This window comes from Neolamprologus multifasciatus, chromosome 2, assembly GCF_963576455.1.
Source record: "Neolamprologus multifasciatus chromosome 2, fNeoMul1.2, whole genome shotgun sequence".
In the NCBI taxonomy this organism is placed as follows: Eukaryota; Metazoa; Chordata; class Actinopteri; order Cichliformes; family Cichlidae; genus Neolamprologus; species Neolamprologus multifasciatus.
This window is the reverse complement of record NC_140440.1, coordinates 27262207-27282999: the sequence shown is the minus strand read 5'-3', so window position 1 is coordinate 27282999 and position 20793 is coordinate 27262207. Positions and strand designations below refer to the sequence as shown.

General features: G+C 38.0%; 1 protein-coding gene and 1 pseudogene across 2 annotated transcripts; both read left to right on the top strand.

Moving 5' to 3' along the window:
• Positions 1-1537: 1537 nt before the first annotated feature.
• LOC146524560 (uncharacterized) lies at positions 1538-6091 on the top strand. The gene is made up of 4 exons (XM_085134404.1): positions 1538-3662; positions 3793-3948; positions 4814-4906; positions 5271-6091. Exons 1-4 carry the CDS (start codon positions 2670-2672, stop codon positions 5589-5591), a joined length of 1563 nt encoding a protein of 520 aa, XP_084990530.1. The 5' UTR covers positions 1538-2669; the 3' UTR covers positions 5592-6091.
• Positions 6092-14431: 8340 nt separating this feature from the next.
• Positions 14432-19974, top strand: LOC146524559 (uncharacterized; annotated as a pseudogene). The gene is made up of 5 exons (XR_014869391.1): positions 14432-14907; positions 15973-16291; positions 16838-17089; positions 17178-17297; positions 19581-19974. The product of XR_014869391.1 is annotated as an uncharacterized LOC146524559 (transcript).
• The last annotated feature ends 819 nt before the right edge of the window (positions 19975-20793 follow it).

Genomic DNA, 20793 nt, shown 5'->3' with positions numbered 1-20793 from the left:
CAAAACAGAATAAAATCATTGATTTGATTGTGAAACCCTTTCTTTTTGCATTTTAAAATACCACTTTTGATTTGGATGAAACTAAATATCTGTACAAAGGACACAACGCAAAGTTTTTGATTTCTCTCAAAACATATATTTCTTTTCATGTTGAACAGATAATATCTTTAATTTGAGTCAAAGTGATTTGCACTTGAACACGCCCACCAGAAATAGACCGGGACCCCTTTTTATTCTGCATGGCTGCTGGAAACATCGTGTCACATCTTTGATTAATTTCATCTGAAAATAAACGTAAGTAAAGCCAAGTATGTTACAAAAGCTTTTATAATTTGTATTGCCAAAATTGCAGAAAATAACCCCATTTAAGCTGGGTCGACAGCCACCCCCAATTTTTGCATGATTGTAGCTGCTAGCTACAAGCTAGCTAGCTATCCGGCGCGACGTTAGAACTGGTTACCAGCAACCGACCATCACAGTCGGGAATGCAAGTTAGGCAAAAAGCCGTTTTTTACCAGTATACTAACTAGCTAGCGTTACCACGATGCATCGGTGGTGGATACAGCTAGCTAGCATAAGTTCATAGTTCATAACATTCATAGTATAACTCCGTGCTCCGCTTCGTTTGAATTTTTCTGGTGAGCTCGCGGTTTCTAGACACAAGCTTGTGTTTGTGCGCGCACGTTTGTCTCTGTCTCTCTTCATATAAATATCTGTGTGTTATGTGTGTGTACACCGAGCGCAAAAGATAATTATTAATGTGCATGATTTAGAGACAGAAATAACAAGCCAGCATATAAGATCAATGACATAAGACTAATTCCTTCAATTGACTTTCAGGCGCGGCTCGGAAAAATGTGCATTTTCTGAAGAAATTTTAATTTTAACAGCAAAAAATTGACCCTATGCCAAACTTAGTCGCTAATGGCTGGTCTGTAGACTGTTTGGTAAACCTAAATCAAATTATAGTACTAGCTTTTTATAAGGATGTGTATGTCATGTTACGTATTTCTTGGTTTTTCTATGTTATGTGTTTTATAGAGAAGTAACATTATTCTTTTTTTTCTGTATGCTTTCAGAACCACAGATCGCTCCATCCATTCCATGGCTGAAGCATACATTTTCATTTTAATCTGAACAGGTATCATTTTGCATTTACACTGCACATCCTTTTTAAACATTTCATAATCCTCATTATCCTCTCATTCACCTTGCTGATGTGTTGGCACTATTGTGTGCAATAATTGCTCTCTCGGCTTCACCCAGGTGTGTGCTCAATGCTGGTTGTGTAGGGAGATGTGCCCCATTTCCCCTTTTCTAGTCTTCGTAATTGAAAAGCACTCTGAAAATCACTTTTGTAGTAGTAAGTAATATTGCTATTGCATTAGTTACATCCGTTGTGTGAGTTAGTAAGAGATCCTTGTCCACTAATTTCCTCTGTCCAGTTATAAATGCAGCAACATTTTCTATGGAGGGCGAAGGGAACATTTCATTTTGGTTGTGTCCTGTTATTTTGGAGTGTAACTACTTAAAGAGTAACTGAAGCCTAAAAACTTGTTTTGCTTAGAAACTGTTATAATGGGTTTTTACAATGCAATCTTTCAGTTTTGGGCAGTTTTTGACATTTCTGTGTAAACTTGTTAAATTCTACCCTTTTTGGTCTAACTCTTACACATGGTTTACATTGGCCGCAGGAACACTTCGAAGTGGTGCGCTTAGGAAAATCATACACTGTCAGCTGCTCCGCTGTTCACACCAGATGCATATTTCTCCACAACGGTCCAAAAGCGCTTCTGTTCATCTGTTTATTCAGAGCTAAAAAAAAAACAAACCCACATTTGCTATTATTACTCAAAGCCAGTAACTGGCTTTGAGTAATAAAATACCTGTTTGAGACCAACCACTTGTCATTCATTCGGAAGCTACATTCATTTATATTTTTCCAAAATGATTTGGCGACCCCAAGAATTATCTCGCGACCCCAATTGGGGTTGGGACCCCAAGGTTGCGAATGTGTCTTAGAGACGATGCTGGTGACTGGCATGTACCGCTGACGTAGGCATGAACTGCTTTCAGCCAATCACAAAATTCAAATGCAATAGCCACCTTTCAACCCTAAGAGGGCAGCACTAAGACATTTTTAGACCAAAAAGTGTAGAATTTAACAAGTTTACATGAAATTGTAAAAGAAATGCCCAGTAACTGAAAGGTTGCATAGGTAAAGACTCACTAATACAGTTTATAAGCAGAAAAAAGCTGTTTTGAGGGTGAATTGCTGTGTAAGTAGTGCGACGTGTCAATCACACCTCAGCCTGCCACCCACATGAATGCTGATCCATCAGGCACCGCCCCCTTCTGAGGCATTTCTTCAAACAGAGTTTGGTTGGACTTAGAGCACACTTTATCTTCTGTGCAATACAGGCTAGAAAAGTCCATGACATAACTGGACCACTTTTGGCTTTGGAAAATGTCCTTTGTATAGGATAAGGTGTGGTTGTACACACTAAACATGCAATCCAAATTTGCAGTCTTCTGTGACAGTACCCTTATAACATATGTTCAAAAACCTGCAGTGGGAGCTGATACTGTGTTGTGTCTCTTTCCTTTGTGTTATTTTATGTTGTAAGTTTTGTGTACACTAGCGCTGAGAGGCAACTTGATCCACAAATATGCCAAATCTCATACGACTCCTCATTTTGTTGAGTGACAATAGCTCTGAGAGGATGGATCTATCAAGGGTGCCAGACACAGTTGAAGAGCTCATTGAACAAGTTAAAGAGTCATGCAAAGTTGCTGGAGGTATCAGGCTGCAATATAAAGATGTAGACTTTGGTGGAACATTTGTGAACTTGAACTCAACCTCCATGATCAAGAATCTTACCACCATCAAGGTCATACCGTCTGCTACTGAAACATTAATTTTAGAATTTGTAGAAAGTGACCTAGATACAAGCTCCATCTCAACACACACTGATGACACAGTCATACTAAGCAGCAGCTCCTCTGAGAAACTCCGCACAGAGCCCTGGCCAAAGGAGTTCAACATCCCACAATTCTCTTTTGAAACAGAAGGTCAACTTGAGAAAGGGAATGCGGAATACACAAAGGACCAAACCAGGCTCACACCTACATCGAAAATGTTGTCCGACATTCTGGAAAGACTGGCAGAGAAGATTTTCTCCTACAAGGCGTACCCCAGTGATGCAGACCTGAGTGACGTTGCGGAGGCTCTGACAAGGAAACATCCCTGCTTGAGGCAACCAGACTCCTTCAATGAGAGCTACGGATGGAAACTCAGACTAAAGACTAAGATGAGCAATTACCGCACTCAGCTTAAGTCACATGGACTTGCATCTGAGCTCTTAGTAAATACCCTCAAATCAAAGTCACGAGAAGATCCTTATCCCAAGCCAGCCAAGAACAACAAAAAGGCAAGAAGAGGTGAGGCCAATTACTATCCTCAGACCAGCAGTGAGAATCCAGAAAGCCTAGAACTAGAGCGAATATCTCTCCTGACCGAATTAAAGAAGAGAAACAATGAGAAAACTGTACAAGAGAAGATGGCCAGGACCTTCGAATTCAGGAGGAAAGAGGTTGTGGATAAGAAGCCTGACATCAAGAACCTCTTGGAAAGATGGCCAGGTCTATTTCAGATGGAAGAGGTATAACTTTAACTTTTTTGTACTAATGCCTTTTATCATAGTTTGGAAACGGGAAATATATGTTTTGACTTTTTCTTGTTGGAAGTTGGTCTTTAAAAAAATGTATTGTACACTGTCTACTCATGTACAGATTAATGCAGAGTTTCTGCGGGTTACTGCAGTTCCCCTGCTAACCAGATTCATGGCCCAGCTGGACAAGCACTCCCCACAGCTACTTAAAATAATCAGAAAGAAAGGAGGGACAACCAAAGCAAAAACTGCCATAATCCTAGAGTTTCTTGATCAGGTAGGGTGTATATAATTAACTATTAACATGACAGTTAGCATTTTAACCCCTGTATCTAATGAGAATTTGTATCCTGTTACAGTTTTATTTTGGTAACGTCAGTGATTATGGCTGTGACCTTTTAAAATGTTGAAAGGAAGTGTGGGCTTTGTCCTTGAATGAATGAAGAGATTTATTGTCATTATACAAGTACAGAGCACAACTACAACAAAATTTATTTTGGAGACACATTTTCACTCTCACTCGCCAGATACACATACATACATATATACATATAAACTTTTATTTAGGGACAAGAAAGCATATGCCGCTTTTCCACCGACAGAACACGGTGTGGCTCAGTTCACTTTAGCCCCCTGCGGACGCTTTTCCACCGCCTTTACACCTGATTGGCCCGGGTGTGTGTGGTGCCCACGTAATGTGATATAGAAGCGCTCCCACAAAAGGCTTTAAAAAAACCTCCCAGCAACCATACTCCATTGACTTTGGACCATGGCGACTTCCTCCACAAGAACCAAAAATCAAACCAATCAAAATGAACCACAGACAGAGCAAAGTACAAAAACACACATATATCGCGATTGTTGTTGTTCTTCGGGCTGTGACGTTGCGGACAAAGACTTTTGCGCGCGACTTTTCATAGCCAGATGGGTTCGCCCCTGTTCCCAGTTACGTCCGCTTTATGTTTCCACCGCAACAAGCGAGTTCATCCGCGCTAAACTGAACTGCTCTCAAGCGCACCGTTCCGATTTGTCGGTGGAAAAGGGGCATTAGTCACCTCATGAGGATAGAGAGGTGAAAAAAAATTCCTCTCACACAGCATACTCTCCATATTGCATAGTAACAATTTTAACTGTTCCTGCAGGATGCTGATGCTGACATTAGAAGGGAGTGTATACTTAAATCTCTCATTATCTACCTTGGAGAACGTGTTGAGGACTTGATAAAAGAATACATGGTATGTCCATATCTGTTCTGTCTCTACATGAGATGCAGTCTCTTGATGTAAATTTGACAACTCTGCTATTAAATGCAGTGATTAATGTAGGACAGCAACGATTAATCAACTCATCAAGTTAATATCTTAGGGTTCTGTATTGTTTTCTTTTTTTTCTTGGGCTTTGTGGAACATTTATGAAAATGTTCCACCACTGATTTAATTTAATGATTATGCAATTCACAATCTGATTAGTAAAATAATTGTTCTAATAGTCTGTGACCAAACAACTATCAAAATAGTAGTTTATTATGGTCAAAGATTTATCAGGTTTGCCAGACTTCAGTTCTTCACTTGTACATTTTGTTCCATATTTTATCTCAAGATATCCCAGAAAGATGAAGCTGAGGAAGAGCTGCAGAGTACCACCATGGCACTCTTCGTCTTCAGGGACAACTCAAGCCTCCTACATCAGCCTCGAGACATCGGGATAATCATTGATGGTGTGGAAGTCCTGAATGAGTTGCCTTCTGTGGCAGCTGGAGTGGCAATGGTCTTTGGACTCTGTTATGCTCTTAATATGGAATATCCACGAGGATTCAGGTTCACCTTTGAGGCTCTTCAAAAGATTATGATGGAGCTTGACTTTAACAAGATGACCTCTAAGATTCGCAAACTTAATTGTGAACTTAACACTGCACAGTAGTGTGTTTGCATGCATGTGTGCATGTGTATGTGCACATGCATGTGCATGTGTGCTTGGTTATTTTGCTTGGTTGGCCTGCAGTGGTATTCTACATTCAAAAATTATAAGAACACCCATTTGAAAGGGAGATTTAAGTTGATTTTATTGATACATGTGTAGATTTTTTTTACATTGTACAGGCACAGCGCACATATAAACGTTTTTGAGTACTTGCAAATTGGTTTAAAAAGAGTTTTTATAATGGTTTTATGCCAGTTTCAGACAGGTTGCAGGTTTTATACTGGTTTTCAAAAGATTGCAGGTTTTATAAAACAAACATTTCTCTAATCATTTCTGCCGTAGCACTAAATCTGTATATTACTAATCCTCTCTATTGATTATAGTTAAAATGGTTTGGAACAATAAATAATTTTGAAATAATTGGTTGGCCATCTGTCTTGTTTTTTATAGGAAATGCAGAGCATTTTTGAACTGAAATAAAATGAAATGTAAAAAATATAGTTTGAATATATGTAAATCAATTACCTGGCTTCAACACAAACATATTAGTTCATGTTAATTTGGTTCGATGTGAATACATTAGGTTGGTTAAATTTCAATATATTAGCTTGGTTCAATAATTAAAATATGGTTCTATGTAAAAAAATCAATTTGGATCAATGCAAAATTTAAAGTTTCAGTCAAGTCTAGTAATATTGTTTATATCAACATAAAAGTATCAGGTCATATCAAGTGACTCAATTTGGATTCTATGAAGTCAAATATTTTGGATGTGACAATTGGACATCATTTTTTTTAATTTGAATAGGGTTATTCTTTTTACAGTGCATGTTTTTATTTAAAAAATGTTTTGGTGTGAAAAAATGAATTTGCTGATTTGATTTTGCTTTGTGATCCACACAAAGGAACCTGATTTGCATTTACAAGGTGGTAAAACAGATACATTCACACTGCACTCTTGTTTCACACTGGTCTAAACCTCATGCCTTTTCTCTGTAAAGTTCCATTTTTCAAGCTAACTTAAATTTCTCACACCACTTTCCTCTTTTTTGCTTGAGTAACAAATATTAAGCAATGTCACCCAACACTGATCATGCTTTATTTAAAGAAACATGATGCCACATTGTTACACATTAACTGACATTAACATTTGCTGTTATCTAGAGCTACGTTACCTACCAGTCATCTCTATAACCTCTTGCAACATGAACAAGAGGCAGTGGAGAAATACATCCCTAACTCTTCACCTGGGTTTTTCTTTGTTGATGAAAAGGCTAAAACTCCCCGGCCCTGCATTCAAGACCTAAATAGCATTGCTATGAAAAATAAATAGCCACTCACATTCATATGCGCTCCTTTCAAGGCACTACTGGAAGCCAGAGTTGGAATCTCCAAAAAACATTTTTCATTTCAACTATTTTTTGACTTGTTAAAACTGGAATCGTATAGAATTGGAATTGGAAGATAACAAAACAAAAAACATTGTAAACAAAAACAGATCTCATTTATTTAAATACAATCCAGATCAGATTTATATATGTAGCACCACATCGTAACATGTGCACTGTCAAATGTTGAATCTTATGTGAGCTTATTTGTACTTAGAAGCCAGTTTAACACACGTCTTCCTCTGTCGGCTTTGTAGGTTTAAGACCATTGTTGGGTGGTCTAACCTTACTTGAGCAAAGAAGAGGAAGATGGTGTGAGAAGCTTTGCTTGAGAAAAGGAACATTATAAAGAAAAAGCATGAAGTTTAGACAAGTGTGAAAAAACAGTACAGTGTGAATGAATCCGTTACAATAATCAAAACAGTTTGAAAACTGCTGCACTGACTAACACTGTAAAAAGTCTGAAATGTATTACTATTACATCTAATGTGATCACTCTCAATTTTCCACATAGTCAGTACTAGCGAGTTGCTTTCTTGATAGCTCATCATATTTCAGCTTAATTTGTGCAGCTAGCTTTAACACAGTAACTAAAAACAAGGTGAAACAGCTCTGTACAAAGGGAACAAAAAATCCAATGAACATCACGTCTAAAGCTAAGTCAGCTTAAGTTCCGTCTCAAAGCTCCTTTTAGAATACATGACAAATGTTATGTTCTCATTCTCACAGTCCTTCACACATGAACAAAGAACAAAATCAGCATTAGCTCAGAGTAGCTTCATTAGATATGTGAATTAGATGGATGCGATTTGATTTTTTTTTAAATTTGTGCTTTTGCTTTGCTTGTGCCAAGTTGCTTTGATAAAATCTCTCACAATTAGAGTCAATTTAATTGTAGATTTTCTCTTAACCCTTTGTAAAAGAAAATAAAGGTATACATCTGAGTATTAATCCTTATTACTCCAAACAGCTTGTGTAGGTTGTTCTAGCCTTTCCAGGTAACACACCCTCGAAGGCTGCACTCTAAAAGCATCCTATAGGTCAGGGGTAGGCAACTCCAGGCCTCGAGTGCCGGTGTCCTGGAGGTTTTAGATGTGTCCATGATCCATCCCAGCTGATTTAAAGGGCTAAATGACTCCTCAGCATTTCTTGAAGTTCTCCAGAGGCCTGGCAATGAACTAATCATTTGATTCAGGTGTGTTAACCCAGGGTGCGATCTAAAACCTGCAGGACACCGGCACTCGAGGCCTGGAGTTGCCTAGCCCTGCTATAGGTTAACAAGTACCACAATCAAGAGGGGAGATGATACAGTTTGACCTGCAAGCGTACTCAGGTTTCTTCATATCAGGGCAATCAGGGAAGACACCTGGTCATCAGTGCAGTCAGGCTGGGCGAGTTCCCTCACCCACACTGGCTCCAGCTAAACCCTGCATCATCTACTGGGTAAGACCCAGTAGAAAATCACCGTCCTGTACAGGGGGGTGGGTACTGAAAATTGGCAAATATATTCTCTCTAAGTTTGATTAGAAGCACTGTGTTACCCACACTGAGTGTTTTTGTGCTTCTGTTTTTATTTCAAGTTGACTAGTTTTTGACTTGGTAAAGTCAAGCCAGTTTAACTCACATATCTTTCTATCCCTCCTGCACCTTCTATTCTCCTGCAGCTACAGTAGAATAAAATTGTCAGATTACCTCTTCATGTAAAGCTTTAGGGATGTAGTTCTCCCTTGCCTCTTGTTTAGGTTGAGTTTACAGAAATGACTGATTTAATGTAGCTGCAGTTAATAGTCAATGTTTAGTCTATTATTCCGGTATCATGTTTCTTTGAATCAAACATGACCAGTGTTGGGTGACACTGTTTAACCTTTAAAAATTTAAGTTGACTTGAGAACCACCATGTACATGTAAATGCTTCCTGTGTGTGAATGACAAAACAACATCAAATCGGCAGTCATAAACAAAACATTTTTACACTTCTGCACTGGCTAACACTGTGATGAGTCTAGAAGTGATGCTAATACATTCAATCTGGTCACAGTAAAGTTTTCAGTAACAAATAAGTCAGTACAAGAGAGCTGACAAATTGTTAGCATGTGATATACCCATGCTCCAGACTGATAACAATACTATCAATAATATCAGTATCGTTATGCCATTGAGATACTATGACAACTACTTAACCTGATCCATAGTGTTTTAGAGAGTGTTGGTGTTTATGTTGTGTATGTTTGGGGGCATTACACCCTGGAACCTTCAAAGGTTTTTCAGGGCTTTACCTGTCGGAATGTTATGTGGGAAACAGGTTCCTGTATGTGTTGTGGCTAACTGTTGATGCCTCCGAAAGTGGTCATTAAACGTCCTGATAGTGGACCCTGAGTTTTCAAGCATTATTATCCTGAGGTTATAACACACAGTATTTAATGGACAGTTGATACTGGTGGCTTTCTCTCTGTGAGCTGCTGGGAGACCTTATGGGGTTTTTATGCTTGATGTGCTGTTTTTGTTGCGGGTGTCGCAAGACCAAAATTTGTGAGATCACATCCTGAATTTACCAATTTAAAGGCAGTACATCGGCTGGTCATTCACCTTTGGATTTTTGTAACTTGGCGCATTGTGCACAGCCATTGCAGCTGGGTTGAAGACATGAGAGAACAATTGTGCCGATTTTTTTTTTACCACCATTTTGATGAAAATGCAGTACAGAAGCTACTGACACAGTGTGGGAGATGTTGCAACTGTTTGAAAACTTGAGTTTGTGGAAAGAATGTTGCAAAAAAACCCCACATTTCACAAAGTTTTGGTTTCCAGGTTTTCAGTTTTGACTCTTTTTTAAAAGAAACCTGTCTGACGTGATATTGTCTGATTGGTGACGCCCAGTGTTGGTCAAGTTACTTGAAAAAAGTAATCAGTAATTAATTACTGATTACTTCCCCCAAAAAGTAATCCCGTTACTTTACTGATTACTTATTTTCAAAAGTAATTAATTACTTAGTTACTTTTTAAAAACATGATTTACAACCTGAATAGGTGATAAAGCGATAGATCTTTCAGCCCAATTCTACTTTTTCTACATAATCCATCATACAAAATGTAATCAAATGGAAAAGTCTTTTTTTACTTTATGCATGAAGCAAAATTTTAATTATATGCACCATTCTCTGACTGGAAGAAATTATTTTAACATTTAAACCTATTTTCTGCACATTCAAGCATATATATATATATATATATATATATATATATATATATATATATATATATATATATATATGTGTTTACACTCACTCTTTCAGATGCAAGTAAAACACAGCAGAAAATAAATAAAGTCAAAGACTAGCGGTCCTTTTGCTCTATTTTCACCTGTAAAGCAGGAGTAGAGTAGGCGGAGGTTTATCCTGGTGCAGGTGTGCCGCAGCGGTCAGTGGAAGGATACCGCAGTTTCTCTGTGAGTTTCTCATTACGACGTAGCTACTCGGTGCTTGCTTGGAAGTTTAGGGGTTTTTTTTTTTCGCTGTAAAAAGTTTTCTTCCCACGCACAGCGGACACTAATGTTTTTGTCACTTTTTACGGAATCAAACTCAAAATAAGGTCAGTACTTCCACGCTTTAAACGCTGCACGCTCATACTCTCTCCCGCACTCGATATATGATCCACTGTTGATCTGCACACAGCTGTTGTCACAAACATCACACTCGCTTACGTCACTGTCATGAGACGTTTCTCGCAAGAAAATCACGGTTTTAGTAACGCAGTAACGCAGCGTTCCTACGGGAAAGTAACGGTAATCTAATTACCTTTTTTGCAATAGTAATCCCTTACTTTACTCGTTACTTGAAAAAAGTAATCGGATTACAGTAACGCGTTACAAGTAATGCGTTACTGCCCATCTCTGGTGACGCCTGTCATTTACAAGATTATTGCGGGTATACATGGCTGTATGATGTATCATTCTCTCTAGCTAGTGGTCAGCGCAATGCATGCTATGTCCTATGTGAAAGGGCCTTGGGTAAAGGTATCTGAGGAGGCATATCTTGTGTTGTGGGACTGAATAATAAAAAACACCATAGTATAACTGGTCAAAAATAAAGTCTGAAGTACTACTATTTTTTTTTTAACCCCAAGGGCATGCAAGTATTTCCCACACTCTTGCTACACAACATGTTAATGTATGTGCATATATGTATAGTATGTTACCACTTCCCTTTTCAGGGAACAAGAAGTTAAGAACAAGAACTTAAAAGCTGTTCTGCAGCGATGGAGGTTACTCAAGCCTTGCAAGTTTTTCCTACATGTGTCCAAAGTGTTCTTGACTACTTACAACCCTGCCCATGCAGATAGAGGCGTTTGCAAAACTAGTGTTGGAACATGCTGTGATACCATGTCCTTGTGAGTATTATTTGAACTATAATGTACAGCCGAAGATCATGTGTTTCCATAAAAATGGCAAGAAAAAGGAAATTAACCCTGGAAGAAAGACAGACCATCTAAATTTAAAATTTAAAAATAGCATTTAAAAATATTTCCTACACAGAAATTGCACTGAAGTCAAGATGTCAGTCAGTAGTTTCCTTCACCATCAAGAGCCACTCTAAGTAAACTGACGGGATGAGGTCTGCAGACTTCAAACCACACAGAATCAGAAGATACATTTCTGAAAGTCAATAGCTTGTGTGGGACACCTCACAAGACCACAGCTTTGAAACTTGATAGTGATCGTAGAAAACAAGTCTCAGTTTTGACTGCAAAGAGAAGCCTTTAAGTTGCAGGTTTGACAGGTCGAGTTGCAACAAGAAAACCATTTATAAGATGCCAGAATAAGTTAAAAAGTGGTTGCCTGGGCCATGAAACACAAATGTTGGACTACTGTAGACTGGAAGGTGGTTTTATGGACTGATGAATCAAAATGTGAAATCTTTGTTTCATGCTGAAGGGATGGTTCCTCAGTGTGTAACAGCATACGTCAAATAAGTAAGAGAAAGCGTCTGGTCTGTAGCTGTTTAGCTGAATCCACGGTTGGTGACTTTTACAGAGTGAGAAACACTCTGAATCACAATGGCTACCACAGGGTTCTCCATCACAATGCGGTGCTCTCTGGTATCTGTCAAGTTAGTCAGGAGTTCATCATACAGCAAGATAGCGACCCAAAACATAAGTCCAAAGTAACAGCAGTAACCACAACAGCGTAATCGTTGAGCAGATTTGACATGAACAAAATCTTGTCATAATAACATAATAACAAAATCATGTCAAAATGTCAACTATTCACACTCACATTCACACCTATGGGCAATTTTGAATTACCAGTTAACCTAACCCCACTAATCTCATGTCTCTGGACTGTGGGAGGAAGCCGAAAGCAATAAACTTAACTTTATCATCTTGTCCACATCTGCCTCCAAACATCAGACCTGCAACTTCTCATCCAGTGTCCACACTGTTCCGCCTCAGACAGCAGCTCTTTACCTAGCTCTGCTCTTCAGGCCCCACACTTTTCCTCTGGGCTGTTCTACTCTGGATTTCACTCTTTGTTTGCTCACATTAGATCTCCTCTGCTCAGTTCCAGTAGCTTTCCCTGCTGTTCTGTATAATCACCAACTATGAACCTTTGCATGAATTTCAGTGCTGCAAAAACTTTGCAAAGTCATTAAAAAAAAGAAAATCCACATGCCCACAGCTTCACCTCGAAAGAGGACACAACACATTTTATTTCTCTAATGCAGTGCAATATGTAAATATGTAAAGTCCTTTGAAATGGCATATTTTGATGTTTTGGGGACTACATCAATAAAACTAATAAACTAAATCACAACAACAATAATTCTGTCTAAAAAAGGCAACAAATGTGTAGCTGGTCAACAATAAAGTGTGAAGCAGTATCATTATTCTTTACTACATATTATGTAGCACACTCTTGCTACATATGGATATGTAAATAATGGTATGTTACAAGCTGTACTTATATTATATATTTATATTCCTGCAAACATATTCTTCACTCAGTGCTCACCATGCTGACTGGCATGTTTTTACTTTTTACTTTGTGTTTAAAGATGGGACCAGGAAGCAGCGTCACTTCTCTCCTCCTGGCATCCCCTTAGAGACCGACAAAAAGTAAAAGGAGATTTAAAAATTGAATAAAAAAACAACAACAGCAACAACAAAACATTATAGGGTCCGCAGCTACACCAAAGAGTAGAACAGTTAAATGTGGATAGTTGAACATTAGGTCCCTTCTACCTGGTTGCAGCAGGATGAATGTTTAGTTTATTAGATGAATCAAAACCTCTGGTCATACTGTCAGTGTCCATAGCTGGACTGGCCATCGGGCATACCGGGCATTTGCCAGGTGGGCCGATGGTGATTTTTCGTTTTTATGGGTTTTTTTTCATAACGGTATAAACAATGAAAGGTGGTGGATTGGCCAGATACTGGCAGATGTGTAGAAATAACTCAATTGTTTGGTGGTGGCTATGGCGGAGCTTCCACAGATTCAATAACATTATCAAGTGGTGGAGGCCAGCAAGTGGGCCTCCTGCCTCACCGCTGGTCCGAGTATCAGGGGAACTGAACTTCAGGTGAGAAGTTATGACCTGCAGTCTATCTGGGTCAGATATAAACCAAGTTTAGTTTACTTTCATTGTGCTAACTTTTTACAGTCAGTAACAATAACTCGCACTGCGTATACTGCTGGGCAGGTGCTATGATGTTACTAATGGTAAACTTTATTTTATTCATAAGGTTAGTTATTAGAGAACGCAATCTTCTCGTAGAGAAAATATTACGCGTTTCGTATTGAGGTGAAAAGGAACGCAATTTGTCCCGTACTTCAGCTACAATGAAAAAAAAGACACAAAGCTGGAATTATTCTGTGTGTTTATGCTTTTAAACCCAAGAGTTTTAGATTTAAATAATTTAATAATTTTAATACCAACTTCCTCTGACATTATAGGTGTGATGATTTTCCCTGTTATTTCACTGAGGCTCTGCTTTCACAGTATTAAACAAACTGAAAATGAACAGTCTTCTTTGGTCAGTAAACACAAAATGAAACCAGTCACAAAAACAAAGAAACTACTTTTCACTATTTTACTCATTTCAAAGAAAAATAAGATGAGTATACCAATGCCTTTCATCAAAGTATTAAACACACTGTTCTCTGAGGGTGGGATTCACATTTAGGATCAGTAGCCTGCGCAGGCAGACAGACAGATGAGCAATAAAATGTTTCACTCACTGCACAATGCTTTGTGCAGAATAAGACAATTTTCTTAAATATTTATATCTGGATTATTGAGAATGCAGTATTTAAAACATACTTTTGAATAATAGTGTCATTTTTCAGAACTTGTACTGGTTTGAATGAGCATTGGCAAAAACAACCACTCAAACCACTAATTAGCCTAAATACCACAATCCCTAAAGTCAGAGTGTACATTTTATAATGTTTTAAAAGGGTTTCTTTTTTCTTCATGGATGTGTATACAAGGTACTTTGTATCAGCACCAAAATATGGACTTAAGGTGGAATATAAATGGGGCTGCTGTTGAATTGCATTAAACTGCATGAATGTTGTAGACACTGAGTGATGGGCAGGAAAGTGTTAGTTTGTTACCAATCTAAAAATAGTCTTGTGACAGTGTGAGTAATAATTAAACAAAGTCTGTGGAAGATCTGTGAGGTTCCTTTTATTTCTGCAAAGTAATGAACATGCTAGTTGTACTTCCTTTTTCAAATTTCCACACACAGAGTGAGAACAGCATTTCAAAAGAGGCTGATCAGTAGCAGGAGCCATTTCTGACTGTTACCTGCTTGATAAATGTGCATCATTTAATAAAGTACTCTGTCGACTGTGTCAACACACACGGAACAGTGAGGAGATATGGAAGCTGTGCTGGGATTGATGGTGATCCTACTGGGAGTGTCTCATGGTGAGATATTCTTTTTACATGTGACACTTATCATTTAATACCTTTTTAACCTGTACAAAATATCTGACATCATCATCAGAGATGTTAAAGCTGCACAAATACTTACACAAAGTTACAATGTGTGCACTTTGATTTATTTTATTTAATTAAATGTTAGAATCTATTGGCTACATCTGCAGTACGTGACCATTTGAGCAGAGCTTTAGTTCCTTTTTCTGTCTTTTTACCAGTTTGAGTAGCAGTGGTAAATTCTTAGCCCACTATGCACCTTGGCAGCCTTGTTGCAGTGTGTTTAAGTGAGTTTTAAACTGACTTTTTAAAGGACTTTATTCTTTCCATCCTTATCGGAGACGTCAAGCTTATTTGTTACTGTGATAAACTGCCTGATTTTGAAGAATCTTTCTCAACTTATCGGTTGGCTGTAACTAGGAATCCAGATCTTAAGTTATTTAAGTCATGCAGTCACTACAGATATGCTGAAGAATGTATAGGCTGCATTACTTTACCATTTTTAATGCCACCTTCAGAAATGAACATCTCTGTCCTGTGCAGAGTCTTTTCTCTGAAATATGGGTTCCTGTTTTCTGTTTGACATTTATTTTCTTTTGGTTACATGAAAATACTTTAGTTTTTGCATTCCGCTAAAATGTGGAGAATGTGTCTACCTGTATTTCTTAATTATTAATATATTAGTAAATGTTGGACACATTTGTGTGATAACTTTGGGATTATGGATGCAGTATGTTTGTTCTTGAGGCTCTATTACCTACAATTGTCAAAACTGCTACCTACGCTGAGTTAGATATTAAGAGCTGACAGATTTATGGCAGTAATGCTACTTCAAATACTTTGATACCATTCAATCAAAACACTGGGTTATCCAAAACATAATTAGGCATTAGGTATAAACATGGTAATACAAAAACTACTTTTTAACAAGTAAAAGTCCTCGCATCAGTAAATTTTGGATTGCTGACAATGTTAATCAAATTGTTGTTGTAATTTATTAGGTAGAAACTAACAAATCACAAATGCTTTTCTTTTTTAATGTTTTAAAATTTGCAGGTGTGGAAACTTACTGTGATGGCAGACAGGATGGAGCTCAGTGTTATGGAGCTTTGGGAGGAACTGTGGACATCCAGCTGATGGACAGCACCTCAGAAATACCTAGATACAAACTGTTAAAGAATTCATTAATACTATATGTGTTAAATAATATGGTTATTTATAATAACATAGCACACAGATCTCTTTTTTTTTTTGAGTAATGGAACATTTAGGATCAATAACCTGAGCAGGACAGACAGTGGTGATTATACCCTTGAAACCTTTGATTCAGATGGAGCATCATCAGGCGTGCGGACTTTACAGTTGTTTTTTCAAGGTAAACGTTGGGAAATGCAGCCTTTAATTGATGTAAATGCAATATTGTTTTGGTAATGTTTACAATATAGAGCACAGAATTTCACATACGTACATTTTGTGCATCCCCTGTTCTTAATTAGCAAACAATAAATAATGATAATCTACATGATGCACACTACATTCACCAAAGTATTGGGCCACATCTCTTAATCTTTGAATTCTGATGTTTTTAGTTCCATTGGCATAGATGTATGAAACCAAGCAGCTAGCCATGCAGTCTGCCTCTACAAACATTTGTGAATTAATGAATAATTGTAAAGAGCTCACTGAAATTGTATATGTTACTGTAACAGGATGCTACCTTTGCAGCAAATAATTTTGAGATATTTCTTCCCTCCTAGATATTCCATAACCAACTGATAGTGTTGCAAAGTAGTAGATTTTAGGAACTATGGAAAATCAGCTACCAAGTTACAGACCATGTAAAGTTACATAGAAGGAAGCACAGTGCATGAAAGTGCATCTTGTTATAGTACCAAAAGTCATCTGTGTGTGTTTCTCTCAGCTCCTGTGTCCTCTGTCCTGCTGGTCTCTGAGTGTCTGTCCCAGGGAGAGATGAGGGTGTCCTGCTCCTCTGAGGAAGGGGACAGTCCTCAGTACAGCTGGACTCTGGATGGACGCACATTGACAGATGCTGAGCTCTTTTCTGAAAATAATGAGACTAACATCATCACTCTGAAACAGCACGTGTCAGGACGTCTTGTCTGCTCAGTCAGGAACAACGTCAGTAATGTCTCAGAAGAACAGAAGACCTGTCGTGAGTGACAACATTATGAATGAAAGTCAATAATAACAACTAATTCACTTCTAACATCTTTCTCAAATTATTTGTTTTTTTCTGCCAGGTTTCATTAACTGCACCTCAATCAATGAGACACAGATATTAGGGTGGATGCCTGTGGACAGTAACAGCCTGTGTATTGAACCAACAACAGAACCTACACCAGTCACACCAACTGCAGTGGGTAAGGAGACTAACATAGTGTCAAATAACCCTCTTTAATCAAACTGCCATCACTGATGACACATGATATATAAACAGTGTTGGGCAAGTTACTTTGAAAAAGTAATTATAGTTACTAGTTACTTCTTCAAAAAAGTAAGTTAGTAACTGAGTATAATTGTCAGGTTAGGGCTGTGTGCAGGCAGGAGTGGAAGTAGAAGGACCCAATGTGCAGACACTCGGAGGCGGAAAGTAACTCAAAACTCAGCTTTTATTGCTGGATGGCAAAACGTGGAAAAACTTAACAAAAATCCAAATAAACTTACATGAACAGGCAGATGGCACACACAGCATAAATGAGAGTAGATCACAACACAGACACAAAGAAACACAGGGCTTAAATACACAGAGGGAGCAATCAGGGAATGGGTAACAGGAGGGAAACACAGCTGGGGCAAATCAGGCCTAACGAGACAAGGGGAAGCAAGACCAGACACATTAACATCAGACATGGACTTTCAAAGTAAAACAGGAAACATGACACAGACTGAACTAAAGACACAGACTAACACGCGTACACTGCAACAGAGGGAACAGAGACGTGGGACCAGGGCAGACACAGACACTGACTGGACACGGGGATATAGCAAACGGGAGACAGCAACTAAGGATTACACAGAGACAAACCATAAGACAGAACTCTAACGAAGAAACCAAAGAATAGAAAAGATAAATAATACAATAAACTCAAAACCCTGGGTCAACGACCCAGGCATCCTAACAATAATTGGCCATTTTTGACTACTTTTGATTTTACCTCAACATTTCACCTTTAAAAACGATTTACTTTGCCTTGTTTGGTATCATCCTTTTCAGCACAACCTCACGTGTCTGAATTTACAATTATGTTTTCATTTTGACATACTGTATTAACACAATTGATCTAAAATCAGACAAAACATGAAATCAGAGTACTGTAACAACCACAAACATGTTTAATGAATCATATTTCATAACTTTAAATGCAAATATAAATTGTCAATTTTAAAATCATAAGCACAAGTTTTGCAAACGACACAGTTATTTGCATCCATTTACCTTTTACCTTGATTTTTTTAAATAACCATTTCAAACTATTTACAGAACAATCAGCTGTTCTGCATTCAATAAGATGCCACACAAATTATTTGTGCCACTCCAAAAACATAATTTCTGTCCACTATAAAGGAGAACATCACAGCCTGATACCTGCAGGTCTGACAGCAGCAGGTGTATCACTGCTCCTGTTTTTATTCAGCAGTCGCCTCATTGTTCTGGCACACAACACAAAACCATCCACAACACTACACACTAACTACACAAGACAACACATTAACTACACACTCCAAACAAATCACACAGAGTCACAAATCTCTCACATCTCAAAACTTGCTCTCTCTTTTTCTGCTCTCTCTCTCTCTCTCTAACTCACTGCTAAAACGTCCCTCTCTTCTTAAACAACCAAATGTCATGTTGCCATATCATTTTTGATTTGTTGACATGGCGCATTTTTCCACCAACAGGAAAGGGCTGTTTTTTGTTTTGTTTTTGTATTTTTTGTTCATAAGCAGAGAGTGCTTCCTAGCGCTGTCCTTAGACAGTAAACGTGATGAAAGTTAAACTATTGAGGAAAAAACGCGGCACATATTGTTTATCATGACTCTGGTTTTACGTGACCTATCAACACAATTTAAAAACTGGTATATATCACCTTGTTGCTTTGTCATCTTGAAGTGGTCATGTGATTGGCTTACCAGGACTACTTTATTCTTCCTTAGCCAAAAAACAGCACTCATGCGATTGTTTTGCCCCCCTGAGCTCCAGGTGTTGTGCCGAAAAGTGATCGTCGGGCAGAAAGTGATTGCTGTCCGCGGGAGCGCGTGCAGCTGCTTGAAGCTGTAGCATCCAGGTTACTTACTAGACAGCTACTTCCGTGCAACTGATATAAGATGCGGTAAGCTGAACACAGCTTCAACCGTCTGTTTGTTGAAAAATAGTAACGGACCGCATTTTCTTGTTAGTAACTGTAACGGCGTAGTAACGATAGGAATAGTAATTAGTTTACTCGTTACTGAAAAAAGTAACGTCGTTAGTAACGCCGTTATTCCCATCACTGTATATAAATGAGTAAAAATGAACTCTGATTAAGGGGACGCATTCATGTATTTTTTCCTCTTTCTATAAACTATGGTACATGAGTGAAAACTCTACTGTGACTCTTCTTTCACAGCTCTAACTTGTCATAAACATTTTTCTGTCTACACAGGTACTTCCTGGTTCATATTTGGTTTGAAAGCCGCTGTGGTAATTCTGTCATTAAGTGGGATTTGGATCTGGTTCACTTGGAAGAACAAAACAATATTGGAAGGCCCTGCTGTCCCAGAAAAGGTGGAATCTCCAGATAACTCTGTTTTCATGATTGAAATGAGTCCTTACTCCAACACCTAGTGTCACCTTTCACCTGCTGTACATTTGTCACATATACGTGTAGGTGTGGAAATAAGGATTAGTGTGTTTTTCTTTTCCTTTTCATTCATTCCACTTTTTTTTTTTCACAAGATAACAACTGTGTATAAATTTCCATAAAAATGTGGTTCTTCTTGTAATTTCTGCAATTTTCTATTTAGGTCCTCTTAAATATAATCATCATCATATAAAAACTCTCTGTCCTTCATACTTTTTATTTTGCGTTTACATTTCAACTGTAGTGCTGAAGGACACGTTTGTGTACAGATGTTTTCGCCATTTGTTGTTTGTTGCTGCATTTTAAAATAATCAACCATATAGCTTACAATGTGATGTCAGTGTGTGAATAAAGTGCCAATAAAATAGTTTATTTCTGGTAACCATGCAAGAAGAGTCAAAGAAAAGAGACCATGGAGAACACAGAAGTAAAAACTTGGTGCTTTAGATGAAAAGAGAAAAAAAGAACAAAAGTTAAACTTAAACATTGCATTTAAAAGAGGATATCTTTTTCTCTATGTGGTAGTTAAGTAAAATTAACTTATTTAGCACTTTTCACAGATAAAAATCACAAAGTGCTTCACAAAATGGTGTAGTGTCGGACAATAGAACTTAATTTTTGGGAAATTGATGCCAACAAAACTTGTTAAAGTGTGAGAAGAGATCAGATACAGATTTGATAACTGACAATTGGCAGAAAATCTTCGTTTTTTTTATCTCATGGTGGAATTAAGTAAAATATATTTTTCTGTAATCCATTGCATATTCAGCTTCATAAGAACATGCGCTAAAAATCCTGCCTGTAGACTCTGCTGGAGCCACTCTACTACCCCTGTTGTCGCTGCGATGCTCCTCCTGTAAGCTAAGAACGGGAAACTGAAGACACAGACTGGAAGGGCTCATGAAAATACTGAAGATCTGGTGACTGTTAAGGCCATCAGCAGATCTCAGTTTCTCCACCAGTACATTTTGAAAAGGGTATTGTAATAATAATACAATTTTCAACATAAAGTGCC

What these genes read in the sequence shown, in the direction of transcription:
- LOC146524560 (XM_085134404.1), top strand. Translation starts at nt 2,670, where the DNA reads ATGCCAAATCTCATACGACTCCTCATTTTGTTGAGTGACAATAGCTCT. An exon ending in TCCTAGAGTTTCTTGATCAG is followed by an intron (nt 3,949 to 4,813) that starts GTAGGGTGTATA and finishes CTGTTCCTGCAG; the next exon opens with GATGCTGATGCTGACATTAG. An exon ending in ACTTGATAAAAGAATACATG is followed by an intron (nt 4,907 to 5,270) that starts GTATGTCCATAT and finishes TTTTATCTCAAG; the next exon opens with ATATCCCAGAAAGATGAAGC.